Below are 21,480 nucleotides of genomic sequence, written 5' to 3'. Positions count from 1 at the left end.
AAAAAAAAAAAAAAAGACTCCAATAAAACTCGCTCCGCGCTCCTGGGTTTTTTTGGGGGGGTCCTGGGGTTGGTTTTTCCGGCGCTCCGCTTGCTGCAAACGGCGACGGACGGACGACATCTCCACGGCACAGACAGACTTGACAGAAATCACAAGGGCGGTGGGGCGGGAGGGGCTCTTTCCGCGTGTGTATGTGTATGTGAGGGTGCGTGTGGATGGGTGGTGTGGTGTGTGTGTGTGTGTGTGTGTATTGGGGGGTGGGGAGGGGGAAGCGAGGAGAGGGGAGTTCGTCCCCGGAAGGCCGTTGGTGAGACGCCACCGAGTCTCCGGGAGCTTCGACGGGCGGGTCTGCGCGAAATCCTTGTAAACACGGCGCATCCCCGAGCCCGACGAGGCCGCCCCTCCCGTCCCTCTCCTGGACCCGAAGGACCAGCCCCAGCCGAGCCAGCCGGATCCTCCGTCATCATCATCATCATCATCATCATCATCATCACCATCAACATAATCATCATCATAATAATTAATAATAATAATAACAATAATAATAACGATAACGAATAATAATCACCCCCTCGCGTCCTCCAGGAGAGCTAGCCTGGCCGCCCCCGCCCCCACCTGGCCCCCGACCCCTCCCCGGCTCACCAAGTCCACTGCTGGGCTGGCACCAGGGGATGCCCCGTGGGGTACTGCGGGCCACCGGCGGCCGAGCCGTACTGCGCATTGTACTGCATGTGGGGGAGCGACTGCGCGCTATAGGCGGGGAAGGGCAGGCCGGCGGGGAAGGCGGCGGCCGCCAGGTCCTGAGCTTTGAGCGCATGGCACGGCTTGCCGTCCCTGACCAGCACGGGCACGGCCACCCGGCGGGGAGAGGGCAGGGGCGTCACCTCCATGCCCTTCTCGGCCCGCGCCCGCTTCATCTTGTAGCGGTGGTTCTGGAACCAGATCTTCACCTGGGTGGGCGTCAGGCGGATGAGGCTGGCCAGGTGTTCGCGCTCGGGCGCCGACAGGTACCGCTGCTGTCGGAAGCGCCGCTCCAGCTCGTAGGTCTGCGCCTTGGAGAACAGGACCCGCCGCTTGCGCTTCTTGGCCGCGTCTCCTCCGCCTCCTCCTCCTCCTCCTCCTCCTCCTCCTCCGCCGCCGCCGCCGCCGCCTCCTCCTCCTCCGCCGCCGCCCGGAGCCTCCTTCTCGTTGTCCGGCGACTCGTCCGCCGACGGCTCCGGGGATTTGGGGGCCGCGTCCTGCGGGGGCGCCCCGGCCGCCAGACCGTGCACTACAGGGAGGGGAAGGCGGGGGAGCGGGGACACCCGAACCCCACGAGCCCGTCAGCAGGACCGGCCGGGACCCTGGAATCGCGCACCACACCCCCGCCCCGCCCCGCTCCCCTGGCCTCTCCTTCCCGGCCTCCCCAGACCCCCCAATCCGTCGTCCCGGACCCCTCGTCGGGTCCCCCCAGAACGAAGGCGCGCGGAGCGGGGGGGGGGGTCTTTATCCCGATTCTCTATGAGCCAAGAGACCCTGGACCCCCAATCCGTCGTCTCGGACCCCTGGTCGGGTTCCCCCCAGAGCGAAGGCGCAGGGGGCGGGGGATCTTTATCCCGATTCTCTCTGAGCCCAAGAGACCCTGGACCCCAACCCGTCGTCCCGGACCCATCTTCGGATCCCCCAGGGGGAGAAGGTGAGGGGGGCGAGGGGGTCTTTATCCCGATTCTCTCTCAGCCCGGGAGACCCCGTTCCCTTTCCCCGGCCATCACCCCCGATTGACCCCGGGAAAGAGACTTTCCCCACCCCCACCTCTCACTCACACACTTCACAAGCACACACACACGCACACACACACACACCCAAGCCCGTTCCCCGGAAAGAGAGTCCGATCGACCCAGCCGCAGGCTGAGGGGCTCAGGGACGGGACCCTTGGGTTCCCAGGACCAGAGATGCGGAGAGGAGGAGGAGGAGGTCCGGGAGACGATTCTTGGGGACTCTCTGGAGGGGGTGTAGGGCGCCCTTAAGCGATTTCCTCCCCGGAGAGACGTGGGCTGGTTTTTAAAGAATAAACCGACAATCCGGGCATTGATCAGCGCCGCCGTTTAAGGCAGTTTTTGTTTTGTGTTTTGTGTTTTTGGACCGTCTCTAAACCAACCGATACCCGGAGCCGCACAAAGCGGCCTCTGTCTGAACAACCAGCGGGCTATTTATAGCATCTCCGGGGACATCCATCTGCATTTCAGACCCTCAAATATCGATATCGCGCACACTCCCCCACAGCCAGCGAGCCTTTCCTTCCAAACACACATTCTCTCCTAACACTAACCCAGAAGGACACATCCCCTACTCCCCACCCCGCCCCCTCCCCACCCCTCCTTTCCCATCCATGCGGGATCCGAAAATAAAATCTCGACACCGCAGACGGTGTTTCCTCTAGAACCCCTCTCCTGAGAATCCGGGAGCTTCGGTGGACTGGAATTGTCAACCAGTCGTCGCCCCCCGCCGCCACCACCACAACCTCCCTCCTAACCGCAGTCGCAACCACAGCCTCAACCCCAATCACAGCCTCGCCCACCACCACAACCCCTCAATCGCAATGGCAACCCCAACCACCGCTTCGATCGCAATGGCAACCCCAACCACCGCTTCATCCACAACCCTGACCTCAACCCCAAGCGCGGCTTCCACCACGATGGCAATCGCAACCCAGATAACGAGCACAACCAAATCCCCGGCAAGGCAGGGGCGGCGGAGGGGGTGGGTGGGTGGGCGAGGTAAGGGTGGAGGGGGGTCCGGACCGGGGCAGTCCCTTTCCCCAACGGGTGGGAGAGCGAGCGGGCAGCGCTCCCTACTCACAAGAGTACTGGATGCTCTCGGTGCTGGCCAGCCAGCGCGTGTAGGGGTTGTCGCTGTGGTCGTAGAAGGGGGCTTTCAGGGGCAGAGTCTGTATGGCCTCCAGGGCGCCGGGCCCTAGCCCGCCGGGTCTCCTGGGGGGCTCCGACCCTTCGTTCTCCTCCTCCGCCCCCTCGGCCGCCGACCCCTCCTCGTCGTTGGTGTCCGGGAGATCCAAGATATCCTTGACCGAAAAGCCCGTCTTTGTGTTGGTCAGCGACATGGTCTGGGCCCCGCCGTTCGGGTAGGAACTTGTGCTGCACCAGTTTGGCAACCTGCACTTCTCCAGGCACACGCACTCACACCCACTCACCCACGCACTCACAGACACACGGGAAGGGGCAGGTGGGGGAGGGGGGAGGGGGAAGGTGGGTTTTATTAAAAAGAAGACACCGCGCCGTTGAAGGCAATCTCTCCCTCGCTCGCTCGCTCGCTCGCTCGCACTCTCTCCCTCTTGCGCTCGCTTTTGCTGCCTCTTTCTCTCTCCCCGGAGGGCTCGGATGGCAGCAGAGGGAGAGGGACGCCGGGCAGTCGCGGCCGCTGCACTCGGAAGATAGTTTGTAACTCCAGGAAGGGCCCGGGGCGGCTGGTTAGGGGCTCCGGCGGCACCGCTGCGATCGGTGGCCCGAGGCGACGGGAAAACGAGCCATAGCTGCTGCTGGGTGTCTGGATACGGCGGGTCCGGGTCTACCAGGAACCTGAGGGAGAGAGAGGGAGAGAAAGAGAGAGAGAGAGAGAGAGAGAGAGGGAGGGAGGGGGGAAGAAAAGCGGGGGGGTGGGGGAGGAGGGAGAAAGAGAGAGATAGAGAGAGAGAGAGAGCAGAGACAGAAAGCGAGAGAGGGAGAGATAGAGACGGCGACAGGGGGAGAGGAGGGAGGAAAAAAAAAGAGACATTAAAAACGCGAAAGGTTGGCCACGTGTGGGCGGGTCTTGGAAGTCAAGTGGATGAAGACAGTGTTTGCAGATGTGAAATTGTGGGTTTTGGGGAGATCCGCGCTCCAAACCATTGGTGCACTAGCACATGATGAGTGGTGTAACGTGTCAATTAATTGCCAAGACGGAAGGGCCTTTTTACCCGGTATTTACATACAAAGAGCCACCAAGTAGCATGATATTCTACACACTTGAAAGTGCCGTTTTAACAAATTGCCTCTTAAAGAAAAGGGAGAAGGAAAATATCCCCGTTTGCGTCTTTTTTCTATTGCTTCCCGGCCAGCCGGGACTCGGGAGAGACGGGGCCGGAGCGATTCGCTCTTAGGAAAGGGGAAGAGGAGGAGGAAATCTCTCTCTCTCTCATCTCCTCTCTCTCTCTCTCTCTCCCCCTCCCTCCCCGTCCTTCTGACTGTGCCAGTCTATCTGTCTCTGTTCCCCTCTCTCCCTTTCCCTTTTCCCTCCAATTCTCTGGGTCCGTTTTCTCTCTCGGTGTCTATCTCCTTATTTCTCCGTCTGTCTCGGTTTTCTGTCACTCTTTCTCCGCCTTTGTTTATGTGTCTCTATCATTCTCTGTCCCTTTTACTCTGTCTCTTTTTCTCCCCCCACCCACTTCTATCTTTCTCTCCTCCTCCTCCTCTGTCACTCTCTCTCGAATTCCTAGAGGCTACCTAAACAAGATGCTGTTCAGATGGCAAGAGACCAACTTATGTAAACCTCCTAGGTCAATATTTTGGTTGAGGCTTAAGGACGAGGGCTAGAAATTAAACAGGCAAGTAATTGATTCTAGTTCGCTCCGGAATAGCCCGGCCTGGCGGGCGGAGCGAGCCCTCTCTCGCCCACTCTCTCCCCAAGGAAGACCCCCCCCCTTTATTTGCCAAGGACTAATTCATTTCGTTCGTTCTTCCTTTCTCCCCTCCCCCTCTTTCAGACACAGACAATCGGTTCTGTTCAAGCTTCTTCAACGTGAACTCAGAGCGCTAACTCCAGGACGACTTTGGGTTCTAGGGTAATTTCCCCCTCTGCTGAACCCAACCCTTCCATTCAGTCCCCCCTTCTCAAATTGCCTGGGAAGAAACCCGGGATTTTCTCCCTGGAACACTGGCTTCGGAAGGAGATCGTCATCGAAAAATAGACAGTGCGCCGGGAGTACGGGCACCACCGGCCTCCCTTTGGGCCAAGTCCACTCCAGAGCTCGGGGCAGAAGGTGTCAGGAGGGTAGAAGGAAGAAGAGAAGAAACGACGAGGAGGAGGATGGAAGAGGAAATGGATAGAAAAGGAAGAAGGAAGGGAGGAAGGAGAGGAAGAGGAGGCAGAGAAGGAGAAGGGAGAGGAAAAGAAGAGAATAGAAAAGAAAATGATAAAAGAGGAGGAGGAAAGGAGGGAGGAAGGAGAGGAAAAGGAGGAAGGACAAGGGAGAGGAAAAGAGGATAAAGGAGAGGAAAAGAGGAGGGGGAGGAAGAAGAGGCAGAGGAACAGAAAGAGAAAGCAAGAGAGAAGGAAGTGGATGAATGAGTTTTTCCACCCACACTGCTGGGAGTCGGACGGGCTCAGAATCTCCCGAAAACCCTCAGTCCCTCTTTTAATTCTTTCCAGCCCCGTGACTTTCTTCCCAGCGATGAGGTTTAATGGTCTGGAGCTCGGAATAGGATGGGGCGAAATCCCCCTTCTCTCCCCGCCCCGTCCCGTCCGGGGCCCGTCCCGCCCCTCGCCGCCCTGCCCGCCCCGCCCCGCCTCCCCACCCCCCCCCAACCCCCCGGCCTGGGGGCCGTGTCAGCCCCGGCTCCGAGGGATGCTCCGAGGGACACAACGGTGGGGCTCGCCTGTTGTCCGTCACTTCCCCCCACCTCCCACCCTCATAGTTCCAGGAGGTGTGTGGGCAGTCAGGTGGCCGGCTGTTTGGAAGACTCCGTAGAGGGTGGCGGCCAGATTAAACTCGAGACCTCTCCTCCCCTCTCCCTCTAGCCACCCACCCACCCACTCACTCTCATCTATTCCCAACCTCCCCTACCTTTACGAACACACCTCACACAAACACACACACCCACCCGTCCACACAAACCTCTCCTTCCCGACCCACCCTCACACCACACTCATTCTGCTCTGAGGTGGCCCACACTCAACCTTCCCTTACACACACACACACACACACATACACACACACACGAATACACAAACCCATCCCACCCTTTCACCGTCCCACACCCTACTCTGAGCTGGCCCACAGCCAAACTCCCCCTAAACACACACACACACGTACAGTGACATCCACACTCACTCCTTCGGCCCACACATCCATCACAACCCTAGAACCTCCCGCACTCACACACACACACACCCTCTCCATTCACCTGCTTCCCTCCCCACGCACGAAATCGGGAGCTCAGTAAGTGCTGGGCCTTAGCCGGTCTTGACTCCCCCCCGGAAGCCTGGGCCGTGGCCCCTGCGTGGAAGGCGCAGCCACAGCGATTTATTATTGTTGATCAGTTTATCTGTTCCCCCGGCCCCCGCCCCCTCCCCCTCCTCCCATCTCGTATGTGATGTGGGTGACAATGTCCCAGGTCTGAGCGGGTCCTCGGCGCATCCTGGGTGGTCGGAGCGGGGCAAACACAAATACAACCTATTGCTAAGCTGCGGACAATGGGCGAAATGTAGACAAATGTCCTGGTCCTGTTGGAAGCCTTTGTCCGCCCTCGGTTTTTGCATTTATTTCAGTGGCGAAATAATGCGTGATTGACGCCCCCTTTCAAAGGGCCCTAACTGTTTGGAATAAATCTGGGGCTGGGGCTAGTTGTCATGGCATTCAGCCGCTCTCAATGGACCCATCTCTTCATTCAGAGCCGAATCCGGCCTCGATATTAAGGAGAACCCCCGCCCGGCGGCGCCCCGATTCTGCTCCTTCCCTTCCTCCCCCCACACCCCACCCAACCCCCTCTTTTCTCCGCTGTACGAAGGGGAAACGGTTTGAGGCCGCGCTTTAGCAATTCCCTTTTTCCCTCCATTCCCCCTCGTGTCCCCTTTACTTGGGAGCCCCGGGGACGGAACTCGCACCGAGGTGCGGGATGGAAGGGAGAGGAGCGGAGCGGGAGAGAAAGTGCGGGGGAGGGGGAAGACGGGGTGGGAAGAGAGATGCGGGAAGGAGCTGGGCCAGGGAATCCTCCCCAGCGCTCTCCGGGCTAAATCCCGCAATTCAGGGATAGCCAGCCGCGGGGTCCTCGCCCCGAGAGAGCAGGAAAGGTGCCCGGGTCTCCCGCCCAGGGCGGGCAGGGAAGGGAGGACCAGCCGGTCGGTCCCACCGCAGAAGTCGCTTTTTTTGGACCGGGCGAGGGAGCGGGTTTGAGGGGTGAATCGGGAGGGGCATCGGTCCCCATCTCCTCCTCCAAGACGGAAAGCATCCCTCTCCACCCGGCCGGACCCGGCTTGGGTCTCCCTAGTCCCACCCCGCTTCTATTCCCCAGGACCCGGCATTCATTCGTTCATTCGGTCATATTTATGGAGCGCTTATTGTGTGCAGAGCACTGTACTAAGCGCTTGGGAAAGCACAATACAGCAATAAAGAGAGACAAACCCTGCCCACAACGAGCTCACAATCTAGAGATGGGGGGGGGAGACAGAGATCAGTCCAAATAAACAGACATCAGTCCAAATAAACAGATATCAATATAAATAAATAGAATTACAGATATATACATAAGTGCTGAGGGGCTGGGAGAGGGGAGAAGAGCAAATGGAGCGAGTCAGGCTCAGCCTCCCGCCCAGCCCCCAGCTCGGCCGGGTCAGGACGGACCTGCCCCTCCCCCCTCCTCCTTCCCCCCCCCCCCCCCCCCCAACCCCCATCCCGAGGGCCACCTGAGAGGTAAACATTTCCCTGCGGGAACCGAGGCTCCTCTGGAAATCAATCACCGCGGGAGGGAGCCCTGACAATAGCCCTTTGAGAGTCCTCAGCGACCGCCCAGCCCCGGGGGCCCAGAGCTCAGCCCCGGCCCGGACAGGCCTCGAAGCCACCGCACACTCCCGCTCCGCCCCGGAACCCGGCCGGCTCCCCCAGGGAGGAGCAGAGAGGGACCCCGTCAACTCAATCCTATTTATTCAGCGTTTACGGTGCGTAGGACAGTGTACTAAGCGCCTGGGAAAATACGAATCAGTAATAAAGAGTGACACAATGACAGTTCTCCTCTCCCTCTCTAGACTGTAAGTCCGTTGTGGGCAGGGATTGTCTCTATTGCTGTATTGTGCTTTCCCAAGAGTGCTTAGTGCTCGAGTTAGCGCTCAATAAATACGATTGAATGAATCAAGTTAATCTCACAGTCCAACTCGCACACTTGTTCTCGTTCTCAAACACGGATTATTCGCGGTCCAGCTCGCACGCTCACTTTCAGAAACTCACGCTCTCACACTGCGCCCCCCAAATCCCCTACACAAGCCCACTCACAGGCGCATTGACACCATTGCATCCCAGAGATTCACACTGATATTCATACGTACACTGTCTCTCATACATCACCTAGCACATTCAAGCACACCCAGTTTCACACTCTCACACTCATAGTCACGCTTTACCCAGCCTTATCCCTCTCCCCACCGAGCGCGGGCATTTGGACCCTGAAAACAGTAGAGGAAAGAACGGGACGGATGGGGATGAGGGACGGCTTAGGTGCCAGATTTCTTCCTCCACATCCCCCCGCCCCCCCAACTTCACTCGGCTAGGTGACCACGCGGGGTCGTGCGTGGCGAGAAGGTGCCACGGCTCTCTGGTGAGTAGGGCGCTAAGCGCTTAATATAGTGCTTTGCGCCCAGTCAGCGCTCAATTAATACTATTGAAAGAATGAATCTAACCGGTGCCGCACCTTGCCTGTCCCCAGGAGACGAGCTGGGGACACCCGAGGTCGGCCGGGCCTCTCCCGCAGGCCCTACCGACTGGCGCCGCGGGGTTTTCTTAACGCGACTGAGGCTCCGCACTGATGCCGTCGGCATCCTGCCCGCTTCAGATTTTCTCCTCCAGGCCTTGAAGCTGCAATCTCCTCTCTTTCTCCCCCAGAGACTTTTGGGGCCTCCCCGGAACTGTGTATGTGTGCGTGGATACGTGGGTGCCTCTGTGTGTGTGTGTGTGTGTGTGTGTATGTCTGGGGGGCGAGGGCAGGGAGCGTGTCTTCTAATTCTATTGTCTCCCGAGGGCTTAAAACGAGGCCCTCCGCACAGAAGGCTCTCAATAAATACTACAAATTTGAGCGTCTCTGTGGTGTCCGTGTGTGCACGGGCAGAGATGAGTTGGGCTTGCCTTCAGCGCTCGGTTCGTAGAAGTGGGTTGGGAGGCTTTAGTGGATTTTTTTCCTTCTCCCAAGAGGCAATCCCAGCTCCAGCGGGAGGGAGGGAGGGAGGGAGGGATGGAGGCCCAGCCCGAGAAGTCCTTGGATCGATCTGCCCCTGGCCGGCCCAGGACGGACTGCTTGGGCCTTCTGGGAAACCATTCATCCTCGGAACTCCGCAGCCTCAGCAGGAACAGGGGAGAGGGCAGGGGTAGGGACAGGAGCGGGGGGTCAGGGGGTGCGGGGTAAAAGGTGTTGGGGGTTGGGGGAAGGAGAAGGGCAGCACAGCGCAGGGCCAGGCGGAGGTTCGGGGTTATTTGAACAATTGAACAAGAGGTTGAAAAGAAGCGGCGAATGTACACAGAGTAAGTGGCTGCACTTGAGGACAAGTGGCCCTGGGGTGTCTCAGTGTTTACCTGTTTCCTTTCACAGGTAGCTCCGACGCAAGCCCTCCGCCTTTTCAGCGCGGGGCTGGAGGGCGGTCTTCTCCTATAACACCCCCCGCCCCGACCCACCCCGCCCCGCCCCCTCCCTCCGGGGTCCGGCCTCCGGCCTCCGAGAGACGGACGGCGAAGGCCACCACGGAGGCCACGGTTGGAGGTGACTCGGACCCGCTTTTCACATTTTAAAGCAAGGAACGAAGAGCGCACCCTCCACGACTAGAGCACACTCATGCCCACCCTCCCTGAGTTCTCTCACACACATACCTTGCACGCACAGCACGACCCCGTAGTCCCCGAAGGGGGTGGACAAGCACACACACCCATACAACACACACACACACACACACACACACACACACACAAAAGTGTTCTCTCGCTCTGTTGAACGAGCTTGTTGGGGGCGACGGGGGGACCCGTTTAGGCCAATAGTAGCCTATGGACCAAAGGCCCATCAACAACAGAGGAAAGGTCAGGGAGGGGTCGGTGACTACGATGGACGGTGCCTTGCAGTTTGGATCTGCGGTTTCCACCGCTGGATCCTTTCCTTTATATCGAGGGTTGGGTGGCCGCCACCCGGGGCTCGCAGTGACACGCGATTTCCCACCGAACCTCTCCGCGTGGGTCTAGCCTCTCCCCGCTCCCCGACCCCGCACGCTACCGCAGCCTCCATTCATTCATTTATTCAATATTATTTATTGAGCGCTTACTATGTGCAGAGCACAGTACTAAGCGCTTGGAATGTACAATTCGGCAACAGAGAAAATCCCCGCCCAATGACCGGCTCACAGTCTGAACGGGGGAGCCAAGGTGCAGCAAGAAAAGGCCGCTCCCTCTCGGGACCCTGCAGGGGGTCTGCGGAGAGCCCCCGGGAGCCAAGGAGACGAGAAATTCAGTCTCCCCCGATTTCCGTTGACACTGGGTTCCCTCATCCCCCTCCCTCTTCTCCCAAAGCCCTGGCTGGACCGGAATTGGAAAATTGTAGGAGGGCCGACCTCAGCGGGGCCCAGAATCCAGGCTGCCCTCCCGTTCCCCGAGAAAGCTCACAGGGGATCAGGTTGCGTCTTCTCTTCCCCGTACCCCCTCCCCCCTTTCCCCAAATCTCTCTTTCCCATCCCCCTCCAGTCCCTCCCTCTTCGCCTCGCTTCCAGTCGCATAACGATAACACCTTTCCCATTCTCCGCCAACCCCCTGAGGGGGCAAATTGAAATCGAAATTGGAATTTCACTCCCTCTGAATCGGGCCCTTTGTGTGGGATGTACAACCTGGGGGCATATGTTAGGACTTTGATAAATGCACTTTAATGAGGTCTTTGACGGCGCGCTGGAGATCGGGGCTGGTGAGGAAAGCCGCTTCACCCGGCCCCGATGGGCCCGGTTGGGCCCAGCTCGGCCCGGCCCGACCCGACTTCAGGCCGGCGCCGAAAGGTTCGGTTCGGCCCGGTTCGGCCCGGGGAAGGGGCCTAGAGAATCCCCTCGGTCGGATGCGTTTTCCGTGTCGCTCCTTAAGCCGTAGCCCGGGGCCGGGCTTTCAGTTCCAGTTATTAGGGCCGCTTCCTTCCGAGACCGCGGCCCGAGCTGTCCGTTCAATCTGCCCAAAGAGATTAGCCTCGACCCAGCCCGGCCCGCTCCGTCTTCCCCCGCCGCCCCGGCACTTTAGAAAGCCAAACTGGACAAGATGGACTGGACAGGGCGCTCTCCATCCCCCGGGAGCCACTCAGAACCACATACCCCTTCCTCCTCCGACTGCCAGTCCTGACTGAACCTTTCCAAATCTACATACACACACACACAACTCCCAACTGGTTTATCCTCGGCCGGAGGGGCCCTAGAGATCCGGAGGTAGTGACGGACCATTCCTCCGGACAGGCTGAGGCCGAGGGACGGCCAAGCTCCCACTCGGACCCCCCGAGAAGGGATCAGCCCGCCCCGGCTTCGATTTCCACAGGGTTCCCCGCGGAAAACTACTTTCTAGTCCTGGAAGACGAACCCCTCCCCAGGGGAAGGGACTCCCTCCACCCACTTTACCCCCCAACCTGCCAAGGCGTCACCAGAGCCATCGCAGCGGAACTAACACGCGCGACCAGACCCGTGACGGGCACACCCACTCCTGCGTGTCAGCCACCCCTCTCCCCACGCCCCCTCCCCACCTCCCGCCCCGGCCCCCCCTTCCCATTCCTGATCCTCGGGCGAACTCTACTGACTCGAGTGAGAACTGTTCTGCTCCCGGCCCTGGCAGAGACCCTCTCATTAGAGAGCCCAGACGCCCCCTCCTCTTCTTTTCCCTACAACTTCCCGTTCTCCCCCCTCCCCCCAATTCCCGGCCTCCAGGGCCCCAGGGGTCCCCTAGCTCCTAGATGGACGCGGTGTCCACAGGCTCCCCCGCCCCCCAGTTTCCAGGATATCCCAGCGGTTCCCTCCTAGTTCCCACAGCCTTCTGGTCACCTTCGCGGACCCCAGATCTCCAAGCTGGGAGGCCTAGCCCCCCACCACCTTTCCGTCCCCTCTCCCATCATTGGGGGACCACCTCCCCCAGCAACTACCATCCCCAACAAGGCCAGCTTCCCGAGGCTCGTCCCCCCTCCTCTTCCTACACCCCCCCGAAGAACCTCCCCCCAGGACTGGGCGGACCCGGCGCGGCCTGGGGAGACGGACTTACCCGGCGGTGTCGGGCCGGACCGGACCGGACCGGGCCGGAAGACGGACAAATCCTTCGACTCCCACCTGCCCGCAGCACCGGTTGGGGCAGGTGAGGGGGTGGGGGTGGGGGAGCCGGGAGGGGCGGGGAGAGGGGCGCAGGGGCGCGGCTTCACCCTTTCCTGCCTGGTTGGAAAGAGAACCCCAGGTCGGTCCCCATTTCTCTTTATCTAGCTCCTCGCCCGCCTTCCTCTCCCCTCCCCCTTCCTCTCCCCCATCCCTGGCTAGATGAGCTCAGCGGAGCCACCAGGAGAGCGACCCTCCCCTCCGGTTAGGGGCCCCCCTCCCCTCTCGCCCTCCCTTAGTCTCTGCCAGGGAGACCCCCCCCTCCCTTAGAGCCCGTCCTTCCTCCCCGTCCCCTAGGGCAGGCAGCGCTTGGCCTGGAGGGGCAGGTAAAACTTTTCTCCGGAGCTCGGGCTGCGGGTTTCGGGGGTGGGGGGAGGAGTCCTAGGGGGAAAAGGCCTTGGGGGGACGTCGGGGTGGGGGGAGAAGGCGTTGGTGGGACCCCGGGGTGGGGGGAGACTCCGGCCAGCTGTCCCTCTGCCCTGCCCACTGTCATCGGCCCAGCCCCGGGCCAGGACCGGCTGCGCCTCCGCGGGGTCGGGGGAGGTTCAGAGCCCTCCAGGACGGCTCCGTCCTTCGCTCCTGGCTCGGGTTGGGGTGGGGGTGGTGGGGGAGGGGAAGGCCACCCAGCCCCCCCACCCCCGGCTCCGCTCTGCCCGCCCCCACCGGGCCTTCTCCGGACAACCCCTTCCCCGGCTTTCCACCCGTCCACTCCGCCCCATCCCCTCTGTAGTCCCGGAGCCCAGGGCGTTGGAGAAATCACCTTGCAGGAGGAGGCGGTGGGGGGAAGGGGGGGGTCTCACCTGCCCGGGATGGGGAGGGGGCACTCCGGCTGTGTGCCCGGCACCTGGCCACCGGGCTGCTCTTTGGGCAAGGCCCGGGGGTCGGGGGGGACCCTCCCTCTCGGCGTGCCTGCCTGCGCTCAGTCTGCGCTGGGCCCGCCTCGTCCAGTCCTGGCTCTGCCGGGTCCCAGAGCCGCCCCCTTCTCCTCCTCCCACCCCACCGCCCCCCCTCCACCCCCAACCCACCCCCAACCCACCCCCGCCCGGCCGCGCTGTTTGTTTTCCTCCCGCCTGACGGGAGACGAAATCCCGGCCAGATGCTCCACGGCCGTAAATCGGGGCCGAGAGCAAACACACTTGTTCCGTGACGGCTCTGTCAGCTGCCACGGCCCCCGCGCCCCCGCTTTCCACCCCCACCCCGCCCCCCAGGACAGCTCCACGGCCAGACTCCCCCAGTCCCCGGCCCTGCCCACGCCTCCTACCTCTCCCCGCACCGCCCCTCTTTCGTGGGGGTTCCCGGACACTGTCCTGCCTCTGGTCCCTACTGAGAGCTCACCTCCTCCAGAAGGCCTTCCCAGACTGAAGCCCCCTTTCCCTCTGCTCCCCCTCCCCTCCCCCCACCTTCTGTTCTTCCCCATTCCCCTCCCCTCAGCACTGTGCTCATTTGTATATATTATTTATTACCCTATTTATTTTGTTAATGAGGTGTAGATCTCCTTGATTCTATTTATCTTGATGATGTTGTCTTGTTTTTGTTTTGCTCTGTTTTGCTTTGCTGTCTGTCTCCCCGGTTTAGTCTGCGAACCTTTCATTGGGCAGGGATTGTCTCTGTTACCGAATTGTTCATTCCAAGCGCTTAGTACAGTGTTCTGCACATAGTCAGAACTCAATAAATACTATTGAATGAATGAATGAATGGTCCCGCTCGCCCGCCCTCCCCACTCACTCGCCCGCCCCGCATCGTGCTTGGTACCCGCCAAGGGACAGGAGAACCCATTCTGCCCGGGGAGCCTTGCTCTCTCCTGATGAGCGGATCGAGTTCGCATAATAATAATAATATGGTATTTGTTAAGCGCTCACTGTGTGCCAGGCACTGTACTGAGTGGTGGGGTGGACACGAGCAAATCGGGTTGGAGACAGTCCCTGTCCCACCTGGGGCCCGCAATCTCAATCCCCATTTTACAGAGGAGGTAACTGAGGCTCAGAGAAGTGAAGTGACTTACCCTAGGTCACACAGCAGGCAAGTGGCAGAGCCGGGATTAGAATCCATGACCTTCTGACTCCTAGGCCCGGGCTGTATCCATGCTACTTCTCTAAAACCTCGGGCCTTGAGGAAGGAGATTCTAGCCGCGGGAGGGTTCAGAAGGTTCTCGTCCTTGCTGGGGGCGGGGATGCTGTCTTCCGAGGGTCTCCCGTTCCTTTCTCCACTCGCTTTCTCCTCCCAGGCAGCCTTTTGCTTTCCAGGCCGCTCCTCGCTCGGATGCGAAGGAAACCACCTTCATTTTGCGATTAATAAGCAAAGAGGAAGCCCCCTACCTATCCTTTCATCTTCCGAATCCCTGGGCCTCCCTGAATGACATCTTCAGACGGAATCCGTCCCAGCCGGCGATTGGAGGTTGGAGTTTTGGAGGGGGGGGAGTTGGGGAAAACCCCAAAAATTTATCTTTGCTAAACCAGTACTCCGGGCTGCCCCTTTTCCTCTCCCTGCCCTGGCTAGCCGTCCACTGAGCTCCCACACCGCCCAGGGAGGCGAGGGAGTGTGGAAAGGGACCTTTCACAGATGGCAAGGAAGCTATGAAAGCTCACCTCTTTTCACCTCGAATGCCCGGCACAACGTTTTTCCAGCCTCTGCAACTCCCGGAGAGCCCGGCCACCTGGAAATAGTTACGGCTGCACTTCACACCTCCTCCCCACGGAAATCCAGTCATGAGCTGGGGCTTAATCAGGTAATAGAGTTTCATCGGAGGGTTTATCTGGCAAGGCTCCGAGTCCTGAGCCCTGGTGTGAGTACCCCTCTTCCCCTCCTCCGACCAACACCCCCAGGCCACACCCAGCCTAGGACTACATTTCGGACAGGGAACAAGATGCTAGAGGAACTGTGTGACGACTGCTTCTCTGGACACTCGTCCTTACCCTTGGGCACAGGGGCTGCGGGGAGATTCTGCCCCACTGTAGGAGGTGAAGGACTATTTGTATAGCTAGGGCTTTCTGTCCCAAACAAGTTTTGGGCTTAACGTCAGGCCTGGACTGCCCTCCCTCCTCAAACCTGACAGACTCTCCCCATCTTCAAAGCCTTAGTGAAGGAATATCTTCTCCAAGAGGCTTTCCCTGACTAAGCCGCCCTTTACTCTTCTCCCACTCCTTTCTGTATAACCCTAACTTGCCCCCCTTATTCATTAATTCATTAATTCATTCAATAGTATTTACTGAGCACTTACTATGTGCAGAGCACTTACTATGTGCAAAGCACTGTACTAAGCGCTTGAAATGTACAGTTCGGCAGCAGATAGAGAAAATCCCTGCCCAATAACGGGCTCACAGTCTGAACGGGGAGACAGCAAAGCAAAACAGAACAAAACAAAACAAGTACTATTCAACCCCCTCTCAGCCCCACAGCATTCATGTGCACATCTGTCATTTATTTATTTAGATTATTTGCCTCCCCATCTAGATTGTAAGCTTGCTGTGAGCAGGGAATATATCTTTTTACTGTTATATTGTACTCTCACAAGTGCTTAATACAGTGCTCTGCACACAGTAAGGTCTCAATAAGTACGATTGGTTGAATGAATGAATGAATGAAAGGCCCTCAGCAGCAGGACTAGCAGTAGCCACAGCCACAGCTGCAGCAGCGGCAGCAGCAGGAGTCACAGTCACAGTAGCAAGCAGCTGCAGCAGCAGTTGCAGCAGCAGTCATAGCAACACAGTTCTCGATTTTTCTTCAAGCAAGATGAAGACAGCATTATCACTAAGGTGTGAGGAGCAGCTTTAGAAAGATGTCACACCCAACCAGCCCTGTCTAATGCCACAGTGATGGTAGTGTGATGGTAGGGAACATCTATACGCAGAAGGCCTAGAGTTCCAACCAGGACTCATCTTGTTTATAGTCAGTCTAATGATGTCAGGTTTTGTCAACAGGGATTTCTAAAATGTTGTTGTGAACATTTGTCGTTTGCTGGACACTAACAGCTAAAATAGCCCTGCAGTTAGCCTTTTGCTCAGGGGTCCTTACAGAAGCCAGATTCTATTCCCCTTGAAAAAAATGCTGTTTTTAGCAGGCCAGTTTCATACCCAAAGTTCTAACACCCCAAAATCACAGATTCAGGTAAGATTTTCTGAGGAAAATGAAAATAAAAGATTGAGAGTTTTAAATCATTTCAAAGAATTGCAGTGCTGTGACCCAGGTATCCATATCCTTTAGTAGCACAAGGGGAAGGATTGTGGGGGGGGAGGGGGAAAGAGAACTCACCCGGGGACATGTAGGGCTTGAAATGGGTGTGGGTTTTCCTGATGGTTGGTTGGTTCTCACTGTATTTTCCAGTCAGTCACCACCGCTCAGCATGGACCTGTCTTTAGGTGTACGTGATGTCAGCCATTCATCCATTTTTTCAGCTTCACCTAGATACATGGAGAGAGCCTCAATGTCAGCACCTTCATCTTCGAAAGCTACTGTATTACATTTCTCCATCTATAGCTTTGCTTTATTAAAATTAATCATTGTCTATTATTCTCTGACTTTTATTTGCACACATTTTCATAACTTTAGGCCCCCATGGGTCAATGGAAGGTCTGGTGGAAAACAATGGAACAAATCCTGCTATTTTTCACTGAAAGGATGGCTCACCAGTGCCGATTTCACTAGAAAGAAGCTCTCTTAAAAACAGAGGTCTGATATTAGAGACTATTAAAGAACTAGGTAATTTGGGTGAGTTCCTGCCCACCAAGAAGTAACAGTGGTTTAGTGGAAAGACCACGGGCCTGGGCATCAGAGGTCATGGGTTCTTTTCCTAACTCTGCCACTTAGCTGTGTGACTTTGGGCAAGTTACTTAACTTCTCTGTGCCTCAGTTACCTCACCTGTAAAATGGGGATTAAACCTATAAGCCCCACATGGGACAACCTGATTACCTTGTATCTACCTCGGTGCTTAGAACAGTGTAAGTTCTTAACAGTAATAGTAAGTACTTAACAAATACCATCATTATTGTTATTATTATTAATGAGTGGTATTTATTGAGCACTTACTGTGCACAAGCAGTAATCCATTAGGGAAAGAGTACCAGGTAGGGGAAAGAGAATGGCTAAGACATTTTTGGGGTGGCATATTGCCCCACATAGGACAACCTGATTACCTTGTGCTTAGAACAGTGCTTGGCACATAGTAAGTGCTTAACAAATACCAATGTTATTATTATTATATTGCTTTGTGGTCCTAAAGTGATAATGATGCAATACAAAAAAGTTCAGGCCCAAGTGTCACCTGAGGACTAGAAGTCAGAGCCAGAGAGGGAGGAAGACAGCAGAAGTAAGTCATTTTTGTCATGTTACTACTTTTCACATTGCTTCACCTTTAATTTCCTCACCAATAAAGGGATTCCTTACTGATGTTACACTAAGTGGAGCAAGTGGCTATATTTTGGCAGGGAATGTGCCTGTCAACTCTGCTCTACTGTAATCAGCCAATCAAACATTTTTATTTAGTGTTTACACATGCAGAGCATTGTACTAAGCACTTGAGGGAGTACAATATAACAGAGTTGTGCTCTCCCAAGCGTCTAGTACAGTCCTCTGCACATAGTCAGTGCTCAATAAATACCAGTGATGATTCCTTGAAGCCCAAGGGTGGCTTTAGTAGGACGTGGACTTGACGACTGCCTGCCCGACAGCTTGCTGGCTCCAGTCACTTATTGCCCCTACCCACCACTCAGGAGTGAATCCCGTTCTGATTCAGTCCCCTCCACTCTCACCACACTGAAACTGGCTCTGTCCTCCTCCCAGCCTCCCGGACCTCCAGAGTGTGGGCGGGAGCAAAATTGTGAGCTTGGACCTCGGCCGCCGGGAAGGGTGGGGGGTCGTTCAAGTTATCCCTCCTGGGAGCAGCTGGTGAGACTTCCCCCCCAGCCTGGCGGGCAGCCATCCATGCAGGCTCGAGAACCTTTGATTGAATCTTTTCAAGAGGACACTGGAGAAGCCTTTGCATCCCGAGATGCTGTCGCTTTGTTTGCTCTCATTTGTTCCGGACAAAAGAGCTTTAAATCTTTTAAGGGGAAAGTCTACCAGTCAGTTCCTGCCTAGCTCCCAAATCTGGGTGTGTGTATGGTATTTCACCTTTACCAGCAGCCCGGCAACCTCGGCAGTTTGTTCAAGCGGACAGACTCCGAGGGTTTGGTTGACTTTAATAATTCAATACAAACACATTCAGCCTCATGTCCAACTCTGTTCAAGGATTGCTTGAGACAGGGCAAGTGCCAAGTCAAACACCTACAGTCTTCAGATACCAACTGTCCATGCTTCCAAAAAGCAAAATGAAATGGTCAACAATCTCTATTGTGAAAAAAACAAACCATGAACAAATGAAAAAAGAGCTAAAGTTAGGATTACCACAAGGATTAAGGTTAGGACTAGGCCTATGGTAGGATACAGGCTAGAGCCAGGGTTAGGATTTGGCATTTAGATTAGGGTTAGGTCTAGGGGTTAGGTTTTAGAATGAGAGTCAAGGGAAAGGTTAGGGCTAATAGTTATAGTTACGTTACAGGTCTTGAAGATTTAAGATTAGCATTAATGTTAGGGTTGGGCTGAGGGTTTTGGTGATAGATTTAGAGTTGGTCTTAAGTGTTGAAGAGGTAGGATTAAGGTTAAGGTTAAACGTTGAACAGTTAGGGTTAGGGTTAGGTTTATGTTGAAGAGGTTTGGTTATGTTTAGGGTTAGGGTTGGGGTTAAACCCTTTAAATTGGATTGTTGATGAATGATCTTTGCTTGGATTTTGATAATTTGTATGACCCAAAGTGTTCTTTGTTTTTTAAGTTCAGAGTTAACAGGTTTTCCTGAGGATAAAGACCATCTACATGGGTGTATTTGTATTTTGTGTGCACCACTTGTCTGCTGGGTGACTTTGGGTAAATCATTTCACTTCTCTGTGTCTCACAGTTACCTCTTCTATAAAATGGGGATTGAGACTATGAGCCCGTGTGGGACAATGAGTGTCCAATCCAATTTGCTTGTATTCACCCCAGGGCTTAGTACATTGCCTGGCACATAGTAAAATGCTTAACAAATGCCATAATAATAATAATGATTATTGTGTTCTCCTGCCTAGCAGTCTTTTGACTCTCTGTCCTTTTCTGCTGTCTCTTTTTTTCTAGGCCCCCTTTTCTCCTCTTCTGCCTCTCTGCTTGTTTTCCCTTTAGGTCAGTTTCTCTACTTAGTCCCTGTTACGTTTTCCTTTGCTTCCTCTGCCCTGCCCATCCCTCTACTCTCTGTGTGCCTGGACCATACATGGATGTATTCCCTCTGTATGCTCACCTCCTCCCCATTTGATCTCCAGAAAATTTAGTCCATTTACTCCAGAGGCACTTGTGAAATTCTGGTTGCCAGGAGAGGTTCTCAACAGATACAGGGGAGTTTACAGGGTCGTAGGATTGCTGTATTTGGATGAGGTAGTGTCCTTTGAATTCCTGGGAGTCTTTGCTAGGTGGCTGAACTGCCACAGCTTCCTTAAGCCTCTGTCCACATAATCAGAGCTCTAAGTGCCAAATCTGACACTCAAGAAAAACCCTGTGGATTGCTCACGTTCCTTCCTCCCTTCCAGGCCCTCAATCAGTGAAGGGATTAGGAAGAAAGATGCAGTGTTTTCATCTGACACCTCCGATCCCACTCCAGCATCATCCATGTTGTAAGGACTACGCCATTCGACGATCGGGTGCATCCTGGAAGACACGGAGCAATTCACCCAACATTCTTTTCAGAACTCCAGCTTGTTGGGAAAACAGATTTCTCTGACCTCTTGCAGAGGGCCAGGTGTGAGCAAACATCACAGAGCAGAGATTGCCGCTTTAAAACCCGGGAAGGTGCAGCAGAGCTGGGTGACATATGCCTGGGCCGTTCAGGAAGTGAAGAGAACATCACGCACCTGTTTGGCATCTGGTAGCTTACCTGGAAGAGGCCCGGCCGTCGGCTAGCAGGGAGCAGTGGGGGCTGCACACCATCCCGGGGCCGGGATCATATTTGAAACCTGCCTCCCACAGGATCTTGCTTCTGGCAATGTTTACTTGCTCCTAGCTTGTGCTGCGTTTCTGTCCTGTCTCCTGAGATGGACTCCAGTCCCTGCATTTCCTTTGTGGAGTAGAGTGGAGCTGAGACTCTGGGACAGTGATGAGGATTAAGAAGGTTTCCCCTTCCAGGAATCCTTCCTCGATTAAGTCACAACACCCTAGTTGCTTTGATGCAATCATGACCTAACCTCAGCACTTAAGTACATATGTATGAACAACTGTCCATTCAGTTGTTTATTCAGTTAGTTCATCTTGGCATATTTATCTAGACTGTGAGACTCGTGTGGGACAGGGACTGTGTCCGACCTAATTAGGTATGCCAGTACTTAGTAAACTGCTTTGCACATAGTAAGCACTTTACAAATACCACAATTATTATTATTATTATTATCCTATTTGTATTATATCATAGTGTTCTGCACACAGTAAGCACTCAATAAATACAATCTATAGATTGATTTCCTGTTATATCCTTGTTCTTTCTCCTGCTCCCAATATTGCTAATTCACTTTTGTCTCTGTTTTTTTTTCCATTAAATTGTAAACTCCTTCAGGATATGGACTGTATGTCTTGCTTCTATTTTACTGTCCTATTTTCCCTCTATACCTGAAGCTCAATGTGGGCAGGGAACAGGTCTACCAACTCCGTTATGTTGTACTCTCCCAAGCACTTAGTACAGTGCTCTGCACATAGTAAGTGCTCAATAAATACCAACAATTCACTTAATCCAGTGTTCTGCACTCAGGTGCTCAGTAAATGCCACCAATTGATTGATCAAGTGAGTGAAGAAATCACCATGGGTCTAAGGATCCTTGAGTGCAGAGATGAAAGTTTCAGCAGAGTAAATCCTTCAGCAATTTACACCTGAGTGCTGAGAAGCAGGAAACTGCTCCTTTAGACACAATGCTCTGGAGCACCTATGGCATTAATTATTGCCCCTGTTTTTTCTGTTCATATTATTTCATCTTTTCTTGTGTGTCTGTCACCAATCTCCATCCCTTTATTCTTAGACTGTGAATCTAAAGGAGAGTCAGGGGCTGTGTCCAATTCCCAATCATGAACTTTTACCCAGAGCTTAGCTCAGTGCTTTGTGCACAGTAGGTAATAATAATAATAAT

The 21,480-nt window shown here is 55.5% G+C and overlaps 1 protein-coding gene across 1 annotated transcript; it reads right to left on the bottom strand.

The window, feature by feature from the left end:
- Positions 1–638: 638 nt before the first annotated feature.
- On the bottom strand, positions 639–3,554 carry NKX2-2 (NK2 homeobox 2). Its single transcript, XM_029069546.2, has 3 exons — positions 2,839–3,554; positions 1,172–1,270; positions 639–1,105 (listed from the first exon to the last, which is right to left on the bottom strand). The coding sequence occupies exons 1-3, from the start codon at positions 3,095–3,097 to the stop codon at positions 639–641; spliced, it is 825 nt and encodes a 274-aa protein (XP_028925379.1). The 5' UTR covers positions 3,098–3,554.
- Positions 3,555–21,480: the final 17,926 nt, after the last annotated feature.

Source organism: Ornithorhynchus anatinus, chromosome 1 (assembly GCF_004115215.2).
Source record: "Ornithorhynchus anatinus isolate Pmale09 chromosome 1, mOrnAna1.pri.v4, whole genome shotgun sequence".
NCBI classification, from domain to species: domain Eukaryota; kingdom Metazoa; phylum Chordata; class Mammalia; order Monotremata; family Ornithorhynchidae; genus Ornithorhynchus; species Ornithorhynchus anatinus.
The sequence above is the reverse complement of the archived record's forward strand: the minus strand, read 5'-3'. Positions and strand labels throughout refer to the sequence as shown.

What these genes read in the sequence shown, in the direction of transcription:
- NKX2-2 (XM_029069546.2), bottom strand. Translation starts at nt 3,097, where the DNA reads ATGTCGCTGACCAACACAAAGACGGGCTTTTCGGTCAAGGATATCTTG. An exon ending in CGAGAGCATCCAGTACTCTT is followed by an intron (nt 1,271 to 2,838) that starts GTGAGTAGGGAG and finishes CCCTCCCTGTAG; the next exon opens with TGCACGGTCTGGCGGCCGGG. An exon ending in CAACGAGAAGGAGGCTCCGG is followed by an intron (nt 1,106 to 1,171) that starts GCGGCGGCGGAG and finishes GAGGAGGAGGAG; the next exon opens with GAGGCGGAGGAGACGCGGCC.